The 19,487-nt window shown below is 35.7% G+C and overlaps 2 protein-coding genes across 3 annotated transcripts; both read left to right on the top strand.

The window, feature by feature from the left end:
• Positions 1-590: 590 nt before the first annotated feature.
• LOC106180165 (uncharacterized) lies at positions 591-3,834 on the top strand. Of its 2 annotated transcripts, none has more exons than XM_087012035.1 (5): positions 591-688; positions 1,986-2,119; positions 2,559-2,656; positions 3,028-3,132; positions 3,707-3,834. In XM_087012035.1, exons 2-5 carry the CDS (start codon positions 1,997-1,999, stop codon positions 3,729-3,731), a joined length of 351 nt encoding a protein of 116 aa, XP_086868161.1. In that variant the 5' UTR covers positions 591-688; positions 1,986-1,996; the 3' UTR covers positions 3,732-3,834. The 2 variants fall into 2 exon arrangements, with proteins under 2 accessions (XP_086868161.1, XP_086868162.1); XM_087012036.1 differs by having other exon boundaries at positions 1,963-2,119.
• A 2,826-nt stretch (positions 3,835-6,660) lies between these two features.
• LOC106180166 (uncharacterized) lies at positions 6,661-10,107 on the top strand. The gene is made up of 5 exons (XM_087012175.1): positions 6,661-6,937; positions 8,220-8,353; positions 8,811-8,908; positions 9,280-9,384; positions 9,960-10,107. Exons 2-5 carry the CDS (start codon positions 8,231-8,233, stop codon positions 9,982-9,984), a joined length of 351 nt encoding a protein of 116 aa, XP_086868301.1. The 5' UTR covers positions 6,661-6,937; positions 8,220-8,230; the 3' UTR covers positions 9,985-10,107.
• Positions 10,108-19,487: the final 9,380 nt, after the last annotated feature.

Here is a 19,487-nt window from a genome sequence, read left to right as displayed (position 1 = left end):
TTTTGCCCTTCTGCGGTATGGCGTATGGGCTGACATGGGCTTACTTTTACAAAGTTTGTATCATCAAATAAATATTCAAAAGAAAAATATCCTTTAATGTCGAACTTTGATGGGTTTTGTAACTACCTGTGTTTCCTGTATTATTTTCAAATGGAAAACTTTCTTTGATGAACAACTTTAGAGTGCTTATTCACTGCTTACCCGTATATTTTTTTCTCGTCACAGAAGGCAAGCCAAATATTGATTTCACATCTATATACTGCTGTACATATATTACAATGACTAGAGTTTCTTATACGTTTTCTTATTTTCTCAATACAGCTCCACATGTACACGCGTTTAGGGATGAAATAACAAAAATTATGTAAGAAAGTCTAGATATTGTGTCGTATTATTCAAGAAATTAGCAGCTGCTTCGATAAAGATAGTTTAATGAGTGTCTGAGCCGTTAAGGATAGCACACAGAGATCAAAAAGACCCCATCACTTCCACTTCGCTGAAGTGAAACTTTGACGTAATTGGTAATTACCAGTATGTTTTTCAGTTTTTCAATTGACAAAGCAATATCGTTGATTTATTTTGCAGTAGGTGTGATATAAGGCTGCGACATTCATTGGTGATCATTCGAGTCGAGAAGCTCGTGCCCAGCAAGTGCCTCCAGTTTACTCGTTTGCCTTACAGGAATCCAGTGAGTATATTTTCTTTACTTTGTGATTAAAATTTGCTAGTGCTTTTCTTTTCTTTACAGACAACATAGGATGTTATGATTTTATGATTGTGGCTCCTTCTCCGCGGTATTTGACTCCGAAGACGGCTCGAATCTCCGGAAACAACCTCTTCTCTGTACGATAAATTGCTACACTGCATATATGGAAATATCTATGGCCAGATTTATGCTTAGTCAATCTGCTTTGAGGCGAAGGACTTTTGAGTTAAAGAGAATCGCCAAATAAAATTCGAAATATTCTCTCTCTCTCAGATACCAAACTAAAAGGCATTTGTTTCTACCGGTATAAAATTTAGACTTGCATTTAGCAGTACAACCATCTAGGGCGTTCACAGTCTTGGAATTATCCGTTTGTTATTTTTGCTTATTGAGTAGTACGTCTCAGCTGATTTTCAAAAGCTTGATCCGCGGTGTTTTTACATGTAAGATAGTGCATTATATAAAAAAAAAATTTTAGAGATAATGAAATAATATTTAAACACTATACCAATTAGAATGGTGATGTATTTAACAGCATATTTTATGGTTGAAGTGATCGAGCGTGATTCTTTAAATCGAACGTATTACTAGTCTGTTATATAATGCAGTTTTTTTTTATCCGGAAGACGTTTGCCCAGCTCGTATTGCCGTAAAATACATTGCTACCTGAGAAGCCGGTGCCAGGGGTTTAAGATGAACATGTCTAATTCTTTGGTAAAATAACAGATCCTATCACGTTTTCGAGAAAATACGAAAAGGTAGAAATGTATATAGGAAGTTAATTGTATAATTGTATAATTTTATAAGTTAACAGACACTTTTCAGCGTAAGCGGGGAAAAAGGTTAAAATTCCATATTTAACAGACTTAATTCAACCATATATTTACGGTAGGATTACGTAAGGATACGAGTTCCAATTTGCAAAGTAGTTTCAAAAATTTAGCAACATGCACAGGGGTTTGGCAGTGAATTAGGTAGATTGGATCCGCCTCTGAAGCAGTTATCAAAAAAAGACGCTCATATGGCTTGCTTTAGCAGACATTCCAAGCTTTTCCTTACATAACATACTGTGTTTGGCATTGTAGTCATTTTCCATAAAATTTCACCCACATTCTGGCCTGACTGTGAAGCAGTTCTCAAGAAAAAATGACATTGCAATTTGCATTTCAACAACAACAAGAAGAACTCAAAAGCTTGCGAGATATCATTTTTCACAGTTCCGTGTTATGTTCTATTTATTATTGATTTCTTTTCAGCATTAATACTTAACTTTCTTCAGGAAGTCAGAAGATGGCCGGTTATCTTGGTGTCCTACTGATTGCAGTCATTTTGACAGGCAGTGTTCTGAGGGAAACCCAAGCAGATTGCTGTTATTCGTTATCACGCTCAGCATTCTGTAAGGATTGCACAAAAGTAAGATATAATTATTTATTATTAATGATACAGAAAAATATAAAGTGGTCAAAGTTGCACAAGAAGGAAATGACTTTAATTTGACTTATTTCTCCCTATTGTTATTTCGAGGAAAAAAAATAAAAAGTTGTTTCCTTCCTCTTCGTCTGAATCCCCTCAACTTATTTTGATTAATTTGTGACAGGATACATAATATTCACATTTCTCAAAAACGCCATGTAAATCATCATAAATGAAAATATTGTGAAATGATAGTAAACTACATGTACAAGCCCCCCCCCCCCTAAATAAATATAACAATTTATTACAAAAGACAGTTGGTAGGTCATAGTAATATCGGGATTTTTTTAGCAGAGAATTCAAAATAATAAAAGAAAGCTATGATTTTGAGGATGTTGGGATTTGAATTTGTCTTTTGAATACATACACTGCATTTTAGAAAACTCCGTACTGTGGATACGGGTCATGCAATATATTCGGCTGTGCTTGCAAAGATGGATGCCGAAAGGACTGTGGTTATAAACTCGGCAGCTACAGGTATTTGCCTGCTTGTTTTAAATTTGGTTTATGAAGATTGGTGTATTTCCATCTCACTTTACCCAAATATTTTATATTGAATAATCTTTTGTTTAGATTAATGACACAGTACAGTAATACGTGTATGCATAATGTATTAATATAGCTTTTGTAGAATTGGCACCACTGTGACGTCCATACACGTCTTGTTACAGTATTCAAACTGACTCGAATGCTAAGGTTTTATAAAGATAAACCTGAAATATTTTCATTGTCCTTGGGAAACTCTTTCTGCCATTCATTACGAACGCATCATAAACTGTGCATTTGTATCCTCTATTTTTTAATTGCTAAAATTCAAATAATTAATTATGTATATCTTAACATTTTAGCAAGATCCTCAATAACGGCACTGTGGGGTGGCTTGCTAAATGTGACTGCACTAATAAAAGATCCGTGGAAGATGCTCACAGAAATAAAGATGTTGATGCAGACGGGTAAGGAGAAAACATGGCTACATGACTTCATTTAAGCGGCGTATATTTAGCGTAACAATATCGTTGGCATTATGGGTGAATGATTTTAGAACGTGTATGCATGATTATTTCCTGATTGCAACGTAAAATGCACAGGTTGTTGAGTACACTATCTAGGAGTCAGGCTTTTGTTTATAAATCATGGCGCCGATTTATTTGTTTGGGGGGTATGTTTCATATTCAACAGATTGTCAATGTTATCAAGCTAGAATTATGCGCAATGATTTCATGACATGTTTTCATGCAGATATGAATTAAACATAAACACATTTTGAAAAACGTATTACATGCCACTTCCATTTTGCCTGTCAAATTTGATTACTTTTGCTACAGTTGCTAAAGGGATGCCCACCCTCTCCTTTCCAAAGGGAAAAAGAAAAATCAGTGTTTTAAAACAACTTAGCATTTCTTCATAGATTCAAAATCGTTTTTAATTTTAAGTAATTGTTTTGCAAAATGAATTGGGCTTGCCATTTTCAACTTGGCTTGATCCTTCCTCTCTTGAAATATATATTACGCTTTGTTTTGTTTTCAGATATGGTCAGGAACCACAGGGTTAATTGACACTGAGACAAGATGAAAGGGCTGAGATAGAAGAGGACTGGATTGACATTTGTTTCGATTTTAAGATTGAAAGTGAGATAAGAGAAACGCCCATTCTTTAAGTAAACGGAATTGCATTGCATTTGTGTTGATGTTTTTATTCCAATTTTGGTAGGGAATGAAAACTTTGGGTAGTTTTAAAAGAAAAGCATTAGAAGCCCGTCGCTTGATTTGAAATTACTGCTTATAAGTCAGTCCTCATCCAATTTACGCCGTCATTTTTGCTCACAAACTTGTTACAGCACCAAAGTCTTAGGTAATAAAAAATACCTTCACTGCACTTAAGAATGAGCCAAAAGTCACAATACAAAACCAACAGTTCAAAAGACAAACAGTCGTACATTCCCACCTAGCACAATCGGCTCTTTAATCACTTGAAGACTGTCATAATGGCCTAAACGATGCATACTGTGACCTTGAAATTGACCTACTTTTCACCATGAACTGAAGTTTTGAACATTTTAGTCCCTTATTTCCCAAGAACTGGCACATATAGGCCCATAGTTACTATTGAACTTGAATAGGAAGTCATATACTGACAATTTAACCATTACCTTATAATTGACCTTAGACCTTTTCATCGCGAGCTGAAAATTACAACCTTCCTATCTGTTATATCTCCAAAACTAGCAAAAATATGCCAAAGTTACTATTGAACTTGAAAAATTTGGATGTAAACTTTACTCTTCCCCATGATTTTGTTTTAAATTGTAATTTTTAATGAAAAATATATGGAACTCTAGAAAACATTTTGTAGATCTTGTCAAGCACAACACTAGAGGTGGTTTCCTTTTTTTTGCTTTTTTATACGAATGCGCTTACTCCAGCTGGTGGTACAATTCCCGGAGGCGGTATCGCCTCTCTGATCCTCTAGTTATGTTTGCTTTTGAGACTAAGATTAGAGAACGTCGAGGCCGCCATCTACATGTATATGTAAGTAATTCAAAGATAAATCTACAATGTAACTTTGCCTATCTTTCTTCTTCAAGTGTCAGGCCTGGTGTAGGCATCGATGATCATGTTCCTCCAGTTTACTCTGTATTAACAGTAGACATTTGGAGGGGGGGCAGAGGGGGGCATAAAGGCTGTCAATATATGATGTATGTCCTTTGCCTTCCTCTTCTTCTTCCTTTAGTTTTCCCACAAAGTACAAGTTTTTCTATACCATGACGTCTACAAAATAACGGACATGCACGTCACAGCAATTAACCGGGTGTAATATCAATGCAATTTACGGTTTGCTTATGTAAATCATGCCCGAACATCATTGCTGATTATTATGATTGTCTATAACAACTTTATAATAATACTGCTCACATATCATCCCCAACAAAATTCGTTATCTACCAATAAAAGTCCAACAGGAATATCGTATTGGGCTTCGGGGTTCAGATTATGAGTTCCGTATTGTTTGGGGAGGTTGGCTCATGCCTCAGTTAAAACAAGCAATAGAGTGGTCGCCGGGTTCCCCTTGAAGATGCAAGGGGTTATCCCAACGATCTCGATGGTCTATCAAGCCGAATTCCTTGGTCTCCATCACTCATCATCGGTATTTATAAAAATCATGGGGCACATCTAGGACTGCAGTAGCTGAAGGAAAACCAGGATTAGCTTGTTGGGGTGTTCTAAGCTCAAACATTGCTTTTTCCATTCCCTATAACGCAATTTAGAAAACAGGCATATATATATTCAATGACGTGATCAGGGATTTTGCATCAGCAACAATTAACTTAATTAAGTAAACTGGTATAATGTCGCTAAAGTAAGTAGACACCTACCGCGAGTGACATCCTTCATAAATATCCCCGCATTGTATTATGGAGGATATACATGTTTACATCATCGTCTAGAATAGACTCCTGACAGATAAAAGTGAATATTTCTACCCAAAAAAATTGTGGGGAAACCGCCCTTTCTGGGGAGTGGGGGATGACTACGGCCCTCCCTGCCTGGGATTTGACGGATGTTCAAAGGGAGATTCAGAAGCTGATAGTGCTGTAAGCCTGTATCACAACACCTTGCGCGTAAAAAGCTGTACAGGTTTGCTTTCAGTTATATTATGTTCAAATTGATCAGTTTAAAATAGCATCATTAGGAAAAATTATGTTTCTATACTAAAGTTTCTCCAAACACAACATAATTTAACAATAAATGGACAATTAAGAATCCCTCTTGCACAATGACGACGGCACCAGAAGTTCAATACTGTACGAATGAAACTCGATCAGCGCCATGTTGTCCTGACAGAGGTGACGAGTTCCATTTAACGTTATGATTAATGCTGACAGGACGGTGAAGGTAAACCGATATTCACCATCGCATGGGTTTTGAAATAAGATATCACCAAAGGTATGTCTATTCTATTTCTACAGTTTGATGTTCCTTGTATCAAAGATATGAATGTTTTAGGGTACAGTGAAGAACATCGTGTTGAGAATTTCTCAACATTTAATTTAATTTTGCCCTTCTGCCGTATGGCGTATGGGGATGTCATTGGTTTACTTTTACAAAGTTTGTATCATCAAATAAAAATTCAAAAGAAAAATATCCTTTAATGTCGAACTTTGATGGGCTTTGTAACTAGCCATTTTTTCTGTATTATTTTCAAAAGGATAACTTTCTTTGATGAACAACTTTAGAGTGCTTATACACTGCTTACCAGTATATTTTTTCTCATCACAGAAAGCAAACCAAATATTGCTTTCATATTTATATACTGCTTCACGTATATTACAATGACTAGAGTTACTTATACGTTTTTCTCATTTCCGAAATACAGCTCCACATGTACACGCGTTTAGGGATGAAATAACAAAAGGGTGAAATAACAAAAGTTATGTAAGAAAGTTAAGATATTGTGCTGTATTAATTGAGAAATTAGCAGCTGCCTCGATAAAGGTAGCTTTAATGAGTGTCTGAAGCATTAAGTATAGCACACAGAGATCAAAAAGACCCCATCACTTCCACTTCGCTGAAGTGAAACTTTGAAGTAATTGGTAATTACCAGTATGTTTTTCAGTTTTTCAATTGACAAAGCAATATCGTTGATTTCTTTTGCAGTAGGTGTGATATAAGGCTGCGACATTCATTGGTGATCATTCGAGTCGAGAAGCTCGTGCCCAGCAAGTGCCTCCAGTTTACTCGTTTGCCTTACAGGAATCCAGTGAGTATATTTTCTTTACTTTGTGATTAAAATTTGTTAGTGCTTTTCTTTTCTTTACAGACAACATAGGATGTTATAATGTTATGTTTGTGGCTCCTTCTCCGCGGTATTTGACTCCGAAGACGGCTCGAATCTCCGGAAACAACATCTTCTCTGTACGATAAATTGCTACACTGCATATATGGAAATATCTTTGGCCAGATTTATGCTTAGTCAGTCTGCTTTGAGGCGAAAGACTTTTGAGTTAAAGAGAATCGCCAAATAAAATTCGAAATATTCTCTCTTTCAGATACCAAACTAAAAGTCATTTGTTTCTACCGGTATAAAATTTAGACTTGCATTTAGCAGGGCGTTCACAGTCTTGGATTTATCCGTTTGTTATTTTTGCTTATTGAGTAGTACGTCTCAGCTGATTTTCAAAAGCTTGATCCGCGGTGTTTTTACATGTAAGATAATGCATTATATAACAAAAAAATTTTAGAGATAATGAAATAATATTTAAACACTATACCAATTAGAAGGGTGATGTATTTATCATCATATTTTATGGTTGAAGTGATCGAGCGTGATTCGTTAAATCGAACGTATTACTAGTCTGTTATATAATGCAGTTTTTTTTATCCGGAAGACGTTTGCCCAGGTCGTATTGCCGTAAAATACTTTGCTACCTGAGAAGCCGGTGCCAGGGGTTTAAGATGAACATGTCTAATTCTTTGGTAAAATAACAGATCCTATCACGTTTTCGAGAAAATACGAAAAGGTAGAAATGTATATAGGAAGTTAATTGTATAATTGTATAATTTTATAAGTTAACAGACACTTTTCAGCGTAAGCGGGAAAAAGGTTAAAATTTCATATTTAACAGACTTTATTCAACCATATATTTACGGTAGGATTACGTAAGGATACGAGTTCCAATTTGAAAAGTAGTTTCAAAAATTTAGCAACATGCACAGGGGTTTGGCAGTGAATTAGGTAGATTGGATCCGCCTCTGAAGCAGTTATCAAAAAAGACGCTCATATGGCTTGCTTTAGCAGACATTCCAAGCTTTTCCTTACATAACATACTGTTTTGGCATTGTAGTCATTTTCCATAAAATTTCACCCACATTCTGGCCTGACTGTGAAGCAGTTCTCAAGAAAAAATGACATTGCAATTTGCATTTCACCAACAACAAGAAGAACTCAAAAAACTTGCGAGATATCATTTTTCACAGTTCCGTATTATGTTCTATGTATTATTGATTTCTTTTCAGCATTAATATTTGATAACTTTCTTCAGAAATTCAGAAAATGGCCGGTTATCTTGGTGTCCTACTGATTGCAGTCATTTTGACAGGCAGTGTTCTGAGGGAAACCCAAGCAGATTGCTGTTATTCGTTATCACGCTCAGCATTCTGTAAGGATTGCACAAAAGTAAGATATAATTATTTATTATTAATGATACAGAAAAATATAAAGTGGCCAAAGTTGCACAAGAAGGAAATGACTTTAATTTGACTTATTTCTCCCTATTGTTATTTCGAGGAAAAAAAATAAAAAGTTGTTTCCCTCCTCTCCGTCTGAATCCCCTCAACTTATTTTGATTAATAGCAGGTTTGTGACAGGATACATAATATTCACATTTCTCAAAAACGCCATGTAAATCATCATAAATGAAAATATTGTGAAATGATAGTAAACTACATGTATGTTCCAAGCCCCCCCCCCCCCCCCCCAAATAAATATAACAATTTATTACAAAAGACAGTTGGTAGGTCATAGTAATATCGGGATTTTTTTTAGCAGAGAATTCAAAATAACGAAAGAAAGCTATGATTTTGAGGATGTTGGGATTTGAATTTGTCTTTTGAATACATACACTGAATTTTAGAAAACTCCGTACTGTGGATACGGGTCATGCAATATATTCGGCTGTGCTTGCAAAGATGGATGCCGAAAGGACTGTGGTTATAAACTCGGCAGCTACAGGTATTTGCCTGTTTGTTTTAAATTTGGTTTATGAAGATTGGTGTATTTCCATCTCACTTTACCCAAATATTTTATATTGAATAATCTTTTGTTTAGATTAATGACACAGTGCAGTAATACGTGTATGCATAATGTATTAATATAGCTTTTGTAGAATTGGTACCACTGTGACGTCCATACACGTCTTGTTACAGTATTCAAACTGACTCGAATGCTAAGGTTTTATAAAGATAAACCTGAAATATTTTCATTGTCTTTGGGTACCTCTTTCTGTCATTCATTACGAACGCATCATAAACTGTGTATTTGTATCCTCTATTTTTTAATTGCTAAAATTCAAATGATTAATTATGTATATCTTAACATTTTAGCAAGATCCTCAATAACGGCACTGTTGGGTGGCTTGCTAAATGTGACTGCACTAATAAAAGATCAGTGGAAGATGCTCACAGAAATAAAGATGTTGATGCAGACAGGTAAGGAGTAAACATTACTACATGGCTTCATTTAAGCGGCGTATATTTAGCGTAACAATATCGTTGGCATTATGGGTGAATGATTTTAGAACGTGTATGCATGATTATTTCCTGATTGCAACGTAAAATGCACAGGTTGTTGAGTACACTATCTAGGAGTCAGGCTTTTGTTTATAAATCATGGCGCCGATCTATTTGTTTGGGAGGTATGTTTCATATTCAACAGATTGCCAATGTTATCAAGCTAGAACTATGCGCAATGATTTCATGACATGTTTTCATGCAGATATGAATTAAACATAAACACATTTTGTAAAAACGTATTACATGCCACTTCCATTTTGCCTGTCAAATTTGATTACTTTTGCTACAGTTGCTAAAGGGATGCCCACCCTCTCCTTTCCAAAGGGAAAAAGAAAAATCAGTGTTTTAAAACAACTTAGCATTTCTTCATAGATTCAAAATCGTTTTTAATTTTAAGTAATTGTTTTGCAAAATGAATTGGGCTTGCCATTTTCAACTTGGCTTGATCCTTCCTCTCTTGAAATATATATTAAGATTTGTTTTGTTTTCAGATATGGTCAGGAACCACAGGGTTAATTGACACTGAGACAAGATGAAAGGGCTGAGAGAGAAGAGGACTGGATTGACATTTGTTTCGATTTTAAGATTGAAAGTGAGATAAGAGAAACGCCCATTCTTTAATTAAACGGAATTGCATTGCATTTGTGTTGATGTTTTTATTCAAATTTTGGTAGGGAATGAAAACTTTGGGTAGTTTTAAAAGAAAAGCATTAGAAGCCCGTCGCTTGATTTGAAATTACTGCTTATAAGTCAGTCCTCATCCAATTTACGCCGTCATTTTTGCTCACAAACTTGTTACAGCACCAAAGTCTTAGGTAATAAAAAAATACCTTGAAGGAAACGTTACATCATTCAGTGCACTTAAGAATGAGCCAAAAGTCACAATACAAAACCAACAGTTCAAAAGACAAACAGTCGTACATTCCCACCTAGCACAATCGGCTCTTTAATCACTTGAAGACTGTCATAATGGCCTAAACGATGCATACTGTGACTTTGAAATTGACCTACTTTTCACCATGAACTGAAGTTTTGAACATTTTAGTCCCTTATTTCCCAAGAACTGGCACAGATAGGCCCATAGTTACTATTGAACTTGAATAGGAAGTCATATACTGACAATTTAACCATTACCTTATAATTGACCTTAGACCTTTTCATCGCGAGCTGAAAATTACAACCTTCCTATCTGTTATATCTCCAAAACTAGCAAAAATATGCCAAAGTTACTATTGAACTTGAAAAATTTGGATGTAAACTTTACTCTTCCCCATGATTTTGTTTTAAATTGTAATTTTTAATGAAAAATATTTGGAACTCTAGAAAACATTTTGTAGATCCTGTCAAGCACAACACTAGAGGTGGTTTCCTTATTTTTGCTTTTTTATACGAATGCGCTTACTCCAGCTGGTGGTACAATTCCCGGAGGCGGTATCGCCTCTCTGATCCTCTAGTTATGTTTGCTTTTGAGACCAAGATTAGAGAACGTCGAGGCCGCCATCTATATGTAAGTAATTCAAAGATAAATCTACAATGTAACTTTGCCTATCTTTCTTCATCAAGTGTCAGGCATGGTGTAGGCTTCGATGATCATGTTCCTCCAGTTTACTCTGTATTAACAGTAGACATTTGGAGGGGGGCAGAGGGGGGCATAAAGGCTGTCAATATATGATGTATGTCCTTTGCCTTCCTCTTCTTCTTCCTTCAATTTTCCCACAAAGTACAAGGTTTTCTATACCATGACGTCTACAAAATAACGGACATGCACGTCACAGCAATTAACCGGGTGTAATAACAATGCAATTTACGGTTTGCTTATGTAAATTATGCCCGAACATCATTGCTGATTATTATGATTGTCTATAACAACTTTATAATAATAATGCTCACATATCATCCCCAACAAAATTCGTTATCTACCAATAAAAGTCCAACAGGAGTATCGTATTTGGCTTCGGGGTTCAGATTATGAGCTCCGTCTTGTTTGGAGAGGTTGGCTCATGCCTCAGTTAAAACAAGCAATAGAGTGGTCGCCGGGTTCCCCTTGAAGATGCAAGGGGTTATCCCAACGATCTCGATGGTCTATCAAGCCGAATTCCTTGGTCTCCATCACTCCTCATCGGTATTTATAAAAATCATGGGGCACATCTACATGTAGGACTGCAGTAGCTGAAGGAAAACCAGGATTAGCTTGTTGGGGTGTTCTAAGCTCAAACATTGATTTTTCCATTCCCTATAACGCAATTTAGAAAACAGGCATATATATATTCAATGACGTGATCAGGGATTTTGCATCAGCAACAATTAACTTAATTAAGTAAACTGGTATAATGTCACTAAAGTAAGTAGACACCTACCGCGAGTAGCATCCTTTATAAAGATCCCCGCATTGTATTATGGAGGATATACGTGTTTACATCATCGTCTAGAATAGACTCCTGACAGATCTAAAATATTTCTACCAAAAAAAATTGTGGGGAAACCGCCCTTTCTGGGGAGTGGGGGATGACTACGGCCCTCACTGCCTGGGATTTGACGGATGTTCAAAGGGAGATTCAGAAGCTGATAGTGCTGTAAGCCTGTATCACAACACCTTGCACGTAAAAAGCTGTACAGGTTTGCTTTCAGTTATATTATGTTCAAATTGATCAGTTTAAAATAGCATCATTAGGAAAAATTATGTTTCTATACTAAAGTTTCTCCAAACACAACATAATTTAACAATAAATGGACAATTAAGAATCCCTCTTGCACAATGACGACGGCACCAGAAGTTCAATACTGTACGAATGAAACTCGATCAGCGCCATGTTGTCCTGACAGAGGTGACGAGTTCCATTTAACGTTATGATTAATGCTGACAGGACGGTGAAGGTAAACCGATATTCACCATCGCATGGGTTTTGAAATAAGATATCACCAAAGGTATGTCTATTCTATTTCTACAGTTTGATGTTCCTTTTATCAAAGATATGAATGTTTTAGGGTGCAGTGAAGAACATCGTGTTGAGAGTTCCCAACATTTAATTTAATTTTGCCCTTCTGCCGTATGGCGTATGGGGATGTCATGGGTTTACTTTTACAAAGTTTGTATCATCAAATAAAAATTCAAAAGAAAAATATCCTTTAATGTCGAACATTGAAGGGCTTTGTAACTAGCCATTTTTTCTGTATTATTTTCAAAAGGATAACTTTCTTTGATGAACAACTTTAGAGTGCTTATTCACTGCTTACCCGTATATTTTTTTCTCGTCACAGAAGGCAAGCCAAATATTGATTTCACATCTATATACTGCTGTACATATATTACAATGACTAGAGTTTCCTATACGTTTTCTTATTTTCTCAATACAGCTCCACATGTACACGTAAGGATGAAATAACAAAAATTATGTAAGAATGTCTAGATATTGTGTCTGATTATTCAAGAAATTAGCAGCTGCTTCGATAAAGATAAAGCTTTATTGAGTGTCTGAGCCGTTAAGGATAGCACACAGAGATCAAAAAGACCCCATCACTTCCACTTCGATGAAGTGAGACTTTGAAGTGATTGGTAATTACCAGTATGTTTTTCATTTTTGTGATTGACAAAGCAATATCGTTGATTCCTTTTGCAGTAGGTGTGATATAAGGCTGACACATTCATTGGTGATCATTCGAGTCCAGGAGCTCGTACCTAGCAACTATCTCCATCTTCCTCGCGTGCTTTACAAGGATCCAGTGAGTATATTTTCTTGACTTCGTGATTATAATTTGCTAGTGCTTTTTTCTCTACGTACAACATAGGATGTTATGATGTTATGATTGTGGCTCCTTCTCCGCGTTATTTGACTCCAAAGACGAGACTTAGTTTAGAACGTTATCTTCAAAATGTATATAACTTCAAAAAATAATTTCTCTTAGAATTGGTTCTCGAATTTCAGGAAACACCCTCTTCTCCCTATCATAAACTGCTGCACTCCATATTTGAAAATATCTATGGCCACATTTATGCTGAGTCGACCTGCCTTGAGGCGAAAGACTTTTGAGTTAAAGAGAATCGCCAAATAATATTTGAAATATTCTCTCTCTCTCTCAGATAGCAAACTTAAATGTTATTTGTTTCTACCGGTATGAATTTAAGACTTGCATTTAGCAGTACCACCATCAGTTCTCAGTCTTGATTAAATCCGTTTATCATTTTTGCTTATTTGAGTAAATCTCAGCTGATTTTCAAAAGCTTGATCTGCGGTGTTTTTACGTGTAAGATAATGCATTATATGTCAAATAAAAATAAATTTCAGAGAAAATGAAATAATATTTAAACACTATTTACCAATTAAAAGGGCCATGTATTTGACAGAATATTTTTTTGGTTGAAGTGAGTGTGATTCGTTAAATCGAACGTATTATTTGTCTGTTACATAATGCAGGTTTGTTTAACCGTTTGCCCAGGTCGTATTGACATTTGAATATTTTGCTACTTTGAGAAGCCGGTGTCATGTACCAGAAGGTCCCCCATGACAGAAAGTCCGGGACCCGTTATCTCAGAAACCAGGGGTCCGTAGGACCCCTGGTTTCTGAAATAACGAGTCCAGGACTCTGTATCATGATAATTGAATATAATATACAGGGTCCCCTGGACCCTGCATTTAACCGGACCCTACGTTTCATGACAGCTATCACGAAACACAGAGTCCACCCGTCATACAGAAGAACTTGGTCTAAAAGCTAGGGTCCTACTGTAGAATAGTAGATATTTAGTAAAAGCGCTTTATATTGACAATCTGGGTATAACAGAATTATAAAAAAGCAAACCCTTGATGCAAGTAAATGTAATATAACAAAACGGCGGTGGTTTGCACAACGACCTGGTGGTGTAGTGGACAGCGATACGGGTGATAAGCCTACTATGGTATCCAATGACAACGAAGTATGCAGAAATTAAACAATATGTTGGTTCGAGTCCCACACTAGAGTTGACATTTTAACGCCTCTATTTTCACTCTTGTTTTTTAAATCTATAGTTTAATATTTAACTTATTGTCCATTTATAGTGTGTCATTCCGCAATGATATGTGTTATACTCACTTTTGATTACATTCCATGCCTTTTTTAATTGGACTTACTTAAAATATTTCACACATATCCCATTGCATTGTGATGCTTTGGACTATATACACGCGTGACTTATTTGATTACCACTCGCACATGTGTGCAAGCTAGTGATACACAATGAATCGATGCTAAATTGTGCAAAAAGTTCCTTTTATTTAGACTATACCCGTGACTTAGGCTATGACATAAATGTGTGACATAAATGTGTGACAGCTAGCGTTATACAGTGCATCAATGCCAAATTGTGCAAAATATGTATTTTCTGGAAACTGACGAAATTAATTAGTTATTAAATATACATGCTTATGGAGTGTAATTAAAAATGTACTCATTTAATTTTGTTTACCAATTTATATAAAGTTTTAATTTAAGTTGCGTAACCTAAATTAAAATTGAATCAACCCAAAAGGAATGTGTTCCATGTTTCTCAGGGTATAAAATGGCTAGCTCTTCGCGATGTCTTACTCTGTCAGCATGGATTTTCAAGCAGTGCGACCTTATTTACAACATGGCAGGCACAGAAGACGAACAACCGACAATCAGAAAAGAGCAATAAGGAGAAGCGCTGCAAACCATTATAAATTAATTATAAGTTTTATACATTTATACTCGTTTAACTTCAAGACTGTTTAATAAAAGCGAAACTTACACGTACATTTAAGGTACATATTTATATTTCTGTTTTAGCTCGAAAGCTGCTGCTTATATTACAGAGCTGTAAGAAAGATACATGCAGTTGGAGTAGAGAGTGGAAATGAAGAGAGGAAGAAGGGGAGATGGAGGAAAGTAGTAGAAAGCGAAGATAAGAAAACTGCCTTGTTACAAGAAATGCACGACAAAGAGAAAATGACATTGAGGAGAAAAAACAATTACTATACTGATTAATAAAATAAACTTTTTTTGTAAAATCAGGAAGTTCACCAAGGGAACTTATGTATTCTGAATAAATTTATATTTCTTAAGTGATGTTCTTTCTCAATTGCATACAAAAGATAATCCTGCAAATTAGATTATGAAATGCGAACAATGCTCATTTATGCTACGCGTTACACTTTAACAGAGGTTAAGAATGTTTATTTTACCTTTAATCCTTATAATTCTTCCCTCCGTATCAGTTAACATTATGTTTTAAGTGTGACATTTCATTATTGCTCTTCAATGCGGACTTTCAGTATTAAAACGTAGGGTCCTAGGACTTTCCGTACTGAAATAGAGTGTCTAGGGGGACTCTACATTTCAGAACATAGAGTCCGGGACCCGTTATTTCGAGACAGGGAGTCCGCCGGACTCTCAGTTTTAAAACACCGGGTCCGCCGGACCCTAGAATGGTAGGACTCTGTGTTGCTTGACACCGGTACCAGGAGTTTAAAATGGATATGTCTTATTCTTTGGTAAAATAACAGATTTATACCGATCCTATGACGTTTTCGAGAAAAAACGAAAAAGTAGAAATGTATATCGGAAGTTAATTGTACAAAAATTCGGCAACATGCACGGGGGTTTGGTGGTGGGTTGGATAGATTGGATCCGCCTGTGAAGGAGTTAACAAAAAAGACGCGCACATGGCTTGCTTAAGCAGACATTCTAAGCTTGTCCTTACATAACATTCTGTGTTTGGCATTGTAGTCATTTTCTATAAAATTTCACCCACATTCTGACCTACCATTATGCAGATCTCAAGACAGAATAGCACTGCAATGAGCATTTCACCAACAACTAGAAGATAAACTCAGAAGCTTGCAAGATATCACTTACACAGTTCCGTGTTATGTTCTATTTATTATTGATTTTCAGCATTGATATGTAATAACTTTTTTCAGGAATTCAGAACATGGCCGGTTATCTTGGTGTCCTACTGATTGCAGTCATTTTGACAGGCAGTGTTCTGAGGGAAACCCAAGCAGATTGCTGTTATTCGTTATCACGCTCAGCATTCTGTAAGGATTGCACAAAAGTAAGATATAATTATTTATTATTAATGATACAGAAAAATATAAAGTGGCCAAAGTTGCACAAGAAGGAAATGACTTTAATTTGACTTATTTCTCCCTATTGTTATTTCGAGGAAAAAAAATAAAAAGTTGTTTCCCTCCTCTCTGTCTGAATCCCCTCAACTTATTTTGATTAATTTGTGACAGGATACATAATATTCACATTTCTCAAAAACGCCATGTAAATCATCATAAATGAAAATATTGTGAAATGATAGTAAACTACATGTATGTTCCCCCCCCCCCCCCCCCCCCAATAAATATAACAATTTATTACAAAAGACAGTTGGTAGGTCATAGTAATATCGGGAATTTTTTTAGCAGAGAATTCAAAATAATAAAAGAAAGCTATGATCAGTTCCTAAATTGAGCCATTTTTTATTGAAAGAAAACTAAATCTCTCTCGCTTGGCACTCTAAATACAAATGCTAGTCTTTGTCAATATAGTTATGCCGCATAACGCCAACTTTGTCGATCGCGACTTTGAGGATGTTGGGATTTGATTTTGTCTTTTGAATACATACATTGCATTTTAGAAAACTCCGTACTGTGGATACGGGTCATGCAATATATTCGGCTGTGCTTGCAAAGGTGGATGCCGAAAGGACTGCGGTTATAAACTCGGCAGCTACAGGTATTTGCCTGTTTGTTTTAAATTTGGTTTATGAAGATTGGTGTATTTCCATCTCACTTTACCCAAATATTTTATATTGAATAATCTTTTGTTTAGATTAATGACACAGTGCAATAATACGTGTATGCATAATGTATTAACATAGCTTTTGTAGAAATGGTACCACTGTGGCGTCCATACACGTCTTGTTACAGTATTCAAACTGACTCGAATGCTAAGGTTTTATAAAGATAAACCTGAAATATTTTCATTGTCTTTGGGTACCTCTTTCTGTCATTCATTACGAACGCATCATAAACTGTGTATTTGTATCCTCTATTTTTTAATTGCTAAAATTCAAATAATTAATTATGTATATCTTAACATTTTAGCAAGATCATCAATAACGGCACTGTTGGGTGGCTTGCTAAATGTGACTGCACTAATAAAAGATCAGTGGAAGATGCTCACAGAAATAAAGATGTTGACGCAGACGGGTGAGGAGTAAACAAAACGAAGTTTTCTACATGACTTCATTTAAGCGGCGTATATTTAGCGTAACTACATCGTTGGCATTAGGTGTGAATGATTTCACAATGTGCATTATTATTTCCTGATTGCACTGTAACATGCACAGGTTGTTGAGTACACTATCTAGGAGTCAGGCTTTTTAACCCATGATGAATCATGGCGCCTATTTAATTGTTTGGGGATAGGTTTTATATTCAAAACAGGTTACCATAGTTATCAAGCCAAAGTTATGTGCAATGATTTCATGACATGATTTCATGCAGATATGAATTAAACATAAACATATTTCCAAAAAAATATTACATGCCACTTCCGTTTTGCCTGGCAAATTTGATACTTTTGCTACAGTAACTAAAAGGATGTCCACCCTCTCCTTTCCAAAGGGAAAAAGAAAAATCAGTGTTAACAACTTAGTATTTCTTCATAGATTCAAAAATCGTTTTTAATTTTAAGTCACAGTTTTGCAAAATGAATTGGGCTTGCCATTTTCAACTTGGCTCGATCCTTCCATTTATGTGTCTTGAAATATATATTTTAATATATAAAGTTTTGTTTTGTTTTCAGATATGGTCAGGAACCACAGCGTTAATTGACACTGAGACAAGATGAAAGGGCTGAGAAAGAAAAGAAAAGAATTGAAATTTGTTTCCGATTTTAAGATTGAAAGTGAGATAAGAGAAACGCCCATTCTTTAATTAAACGGAATTGCATTGCATTTGTGTTGATGTTTTTATTCAAATTTTGGTAGGGAATGAAAACTTTGGGTAGTTTTAAAAGAAAAGCATTAAAAGTCCGTCACTTGATTTGAAATTACTGCTTATAAGTCAGTCCTCATCCAATTTACGCCGTCATTTATGCTCCTAAACTTGTTACAGCACCAACGTCTTAAGTTATAAAAAAATACCTTGAAGGAAACGTTGCATCATTCAGTGCGCTTAAGAATGAGCCAAAAGCCACAATACAGAACCAATAGTTCAAAAGACAAACAGAGTCGTACATTTCCAACTAGCACTGTCGGGTCTTTGATCACTTGAAGACTATCGGAATGGCTTAAACGATGCATATACTTCAGAAAACATGCCCAACTAATGATTTCCTTATCAAAATACAGAAACTGGAAGTTCATTTTGAAAATACCAAACCCTCAAATGTGCCCTGTGTCCCTTTTGCTAGGTTTGGGTGGAAATTTCCATTCTGTATCAATGATACCATGCTTTGTATCATCAGCTGTCATGCAGCGGTACACATGCACGTGATAAAAAGCGCTGGCTTGTATTATCTATCTGAAATATACTATTTTACCATGTAAGTAGAAACAGAATTAAATATTTTGTTCAGGCATATGCCATGGTGTGAAATGACAAGTGTATTTTGCCCACTTATTTAACACAAATGTTGTCTCTGCGTAAATGTTTCCCCAAGCACAAACAACAAAATTTGGCATTAACTGGACGATTTGAAGTCTCTCTAGTACAATCAATTCGGCACCAGTTCTCCAATAGGAAAAAAAAACTAGATCAGAACCATGTTGTCGTAACAGACATCTCGAGTTCTGTTACACCTCATGGTTGATACTAGCAGGACGGGGTGATGGTTAACACATATTCACGATCGCATGGCTTTTCAAATGAGATATCATCGAAGGGTTTTTCAAAGATAATATTATCCGCAGTTCTGCCGTTTCTCTAAACAAGGATAAGAATGTTTAAGGGTGAAATAAAGAAAATCATGATGTGAGTTTTCGATATTCTATTCCATTTGCCTCCTCTGTCATTTGGAGTATGGCG

This window comes from Lingula anatina, chromosome 4 (genome assembly GCF_051362555.1).
Source record: "Lingula anatina isolate TDL-2025a chromosome 4, LinAna3.0, whole genome shotgun sequence".
Lineage (NCBI taxonomy): Eukaryota > Metazoa > Brachiopoda > Lingulata > Lingulida > Lingulidae > Lingula > Lingula anatina.
The sequence above is the reverse complement of the archived record's forward strand: the minus strand, read 5'-3'. Positions and strand labels throughout refer to the sequence as shown.

Bases quoted from the DNA above. Each gene is read 5' to 3' on its own strand.
- LOC106180165 (XM_087012035.1), top strand. From the start codon at position 1,997: ATGGCCGGTTATCTTGGTGTCCTACTGATTGCAGTCATTTTGACAGGC. The intron at 2,120-2,558 runs GTAAGATATAAT...ACTGCATTTTAG, and splicing joins TCTGTAAGGATTGCACAAAA to AAAACTCCGTACTGTGGATA. The intron at 3,133-3,706 runs GTAAGGAGAAAA...TTTTGTTTTCAG, and splicing joins AAAGATGTTGATGCAGACGG to ATATGGTCAGGAACCACAGG.
- LOC106180166 (XM_087012175.1), top strand. From the start codon at position 8,231: ATGGCCGGTTATCTTGGTGTCCTACTGATTGCAGTCATTTTGACAGGC. The intron at 8,354-8,810 runs GTAAGATATAAT...ACTGAATTTTAG, and splicing joins TCTGTAAGGATTGCACAAAA to AAAACTCCGTACTGTGGATA. The intron at 8,909-9,279 runs GTATTTGCCTGT...TTAACATTTTAG, and splicing joins TATAAACTCGGCAGCTACAG to CAAGATCCTCAATAACGGCA.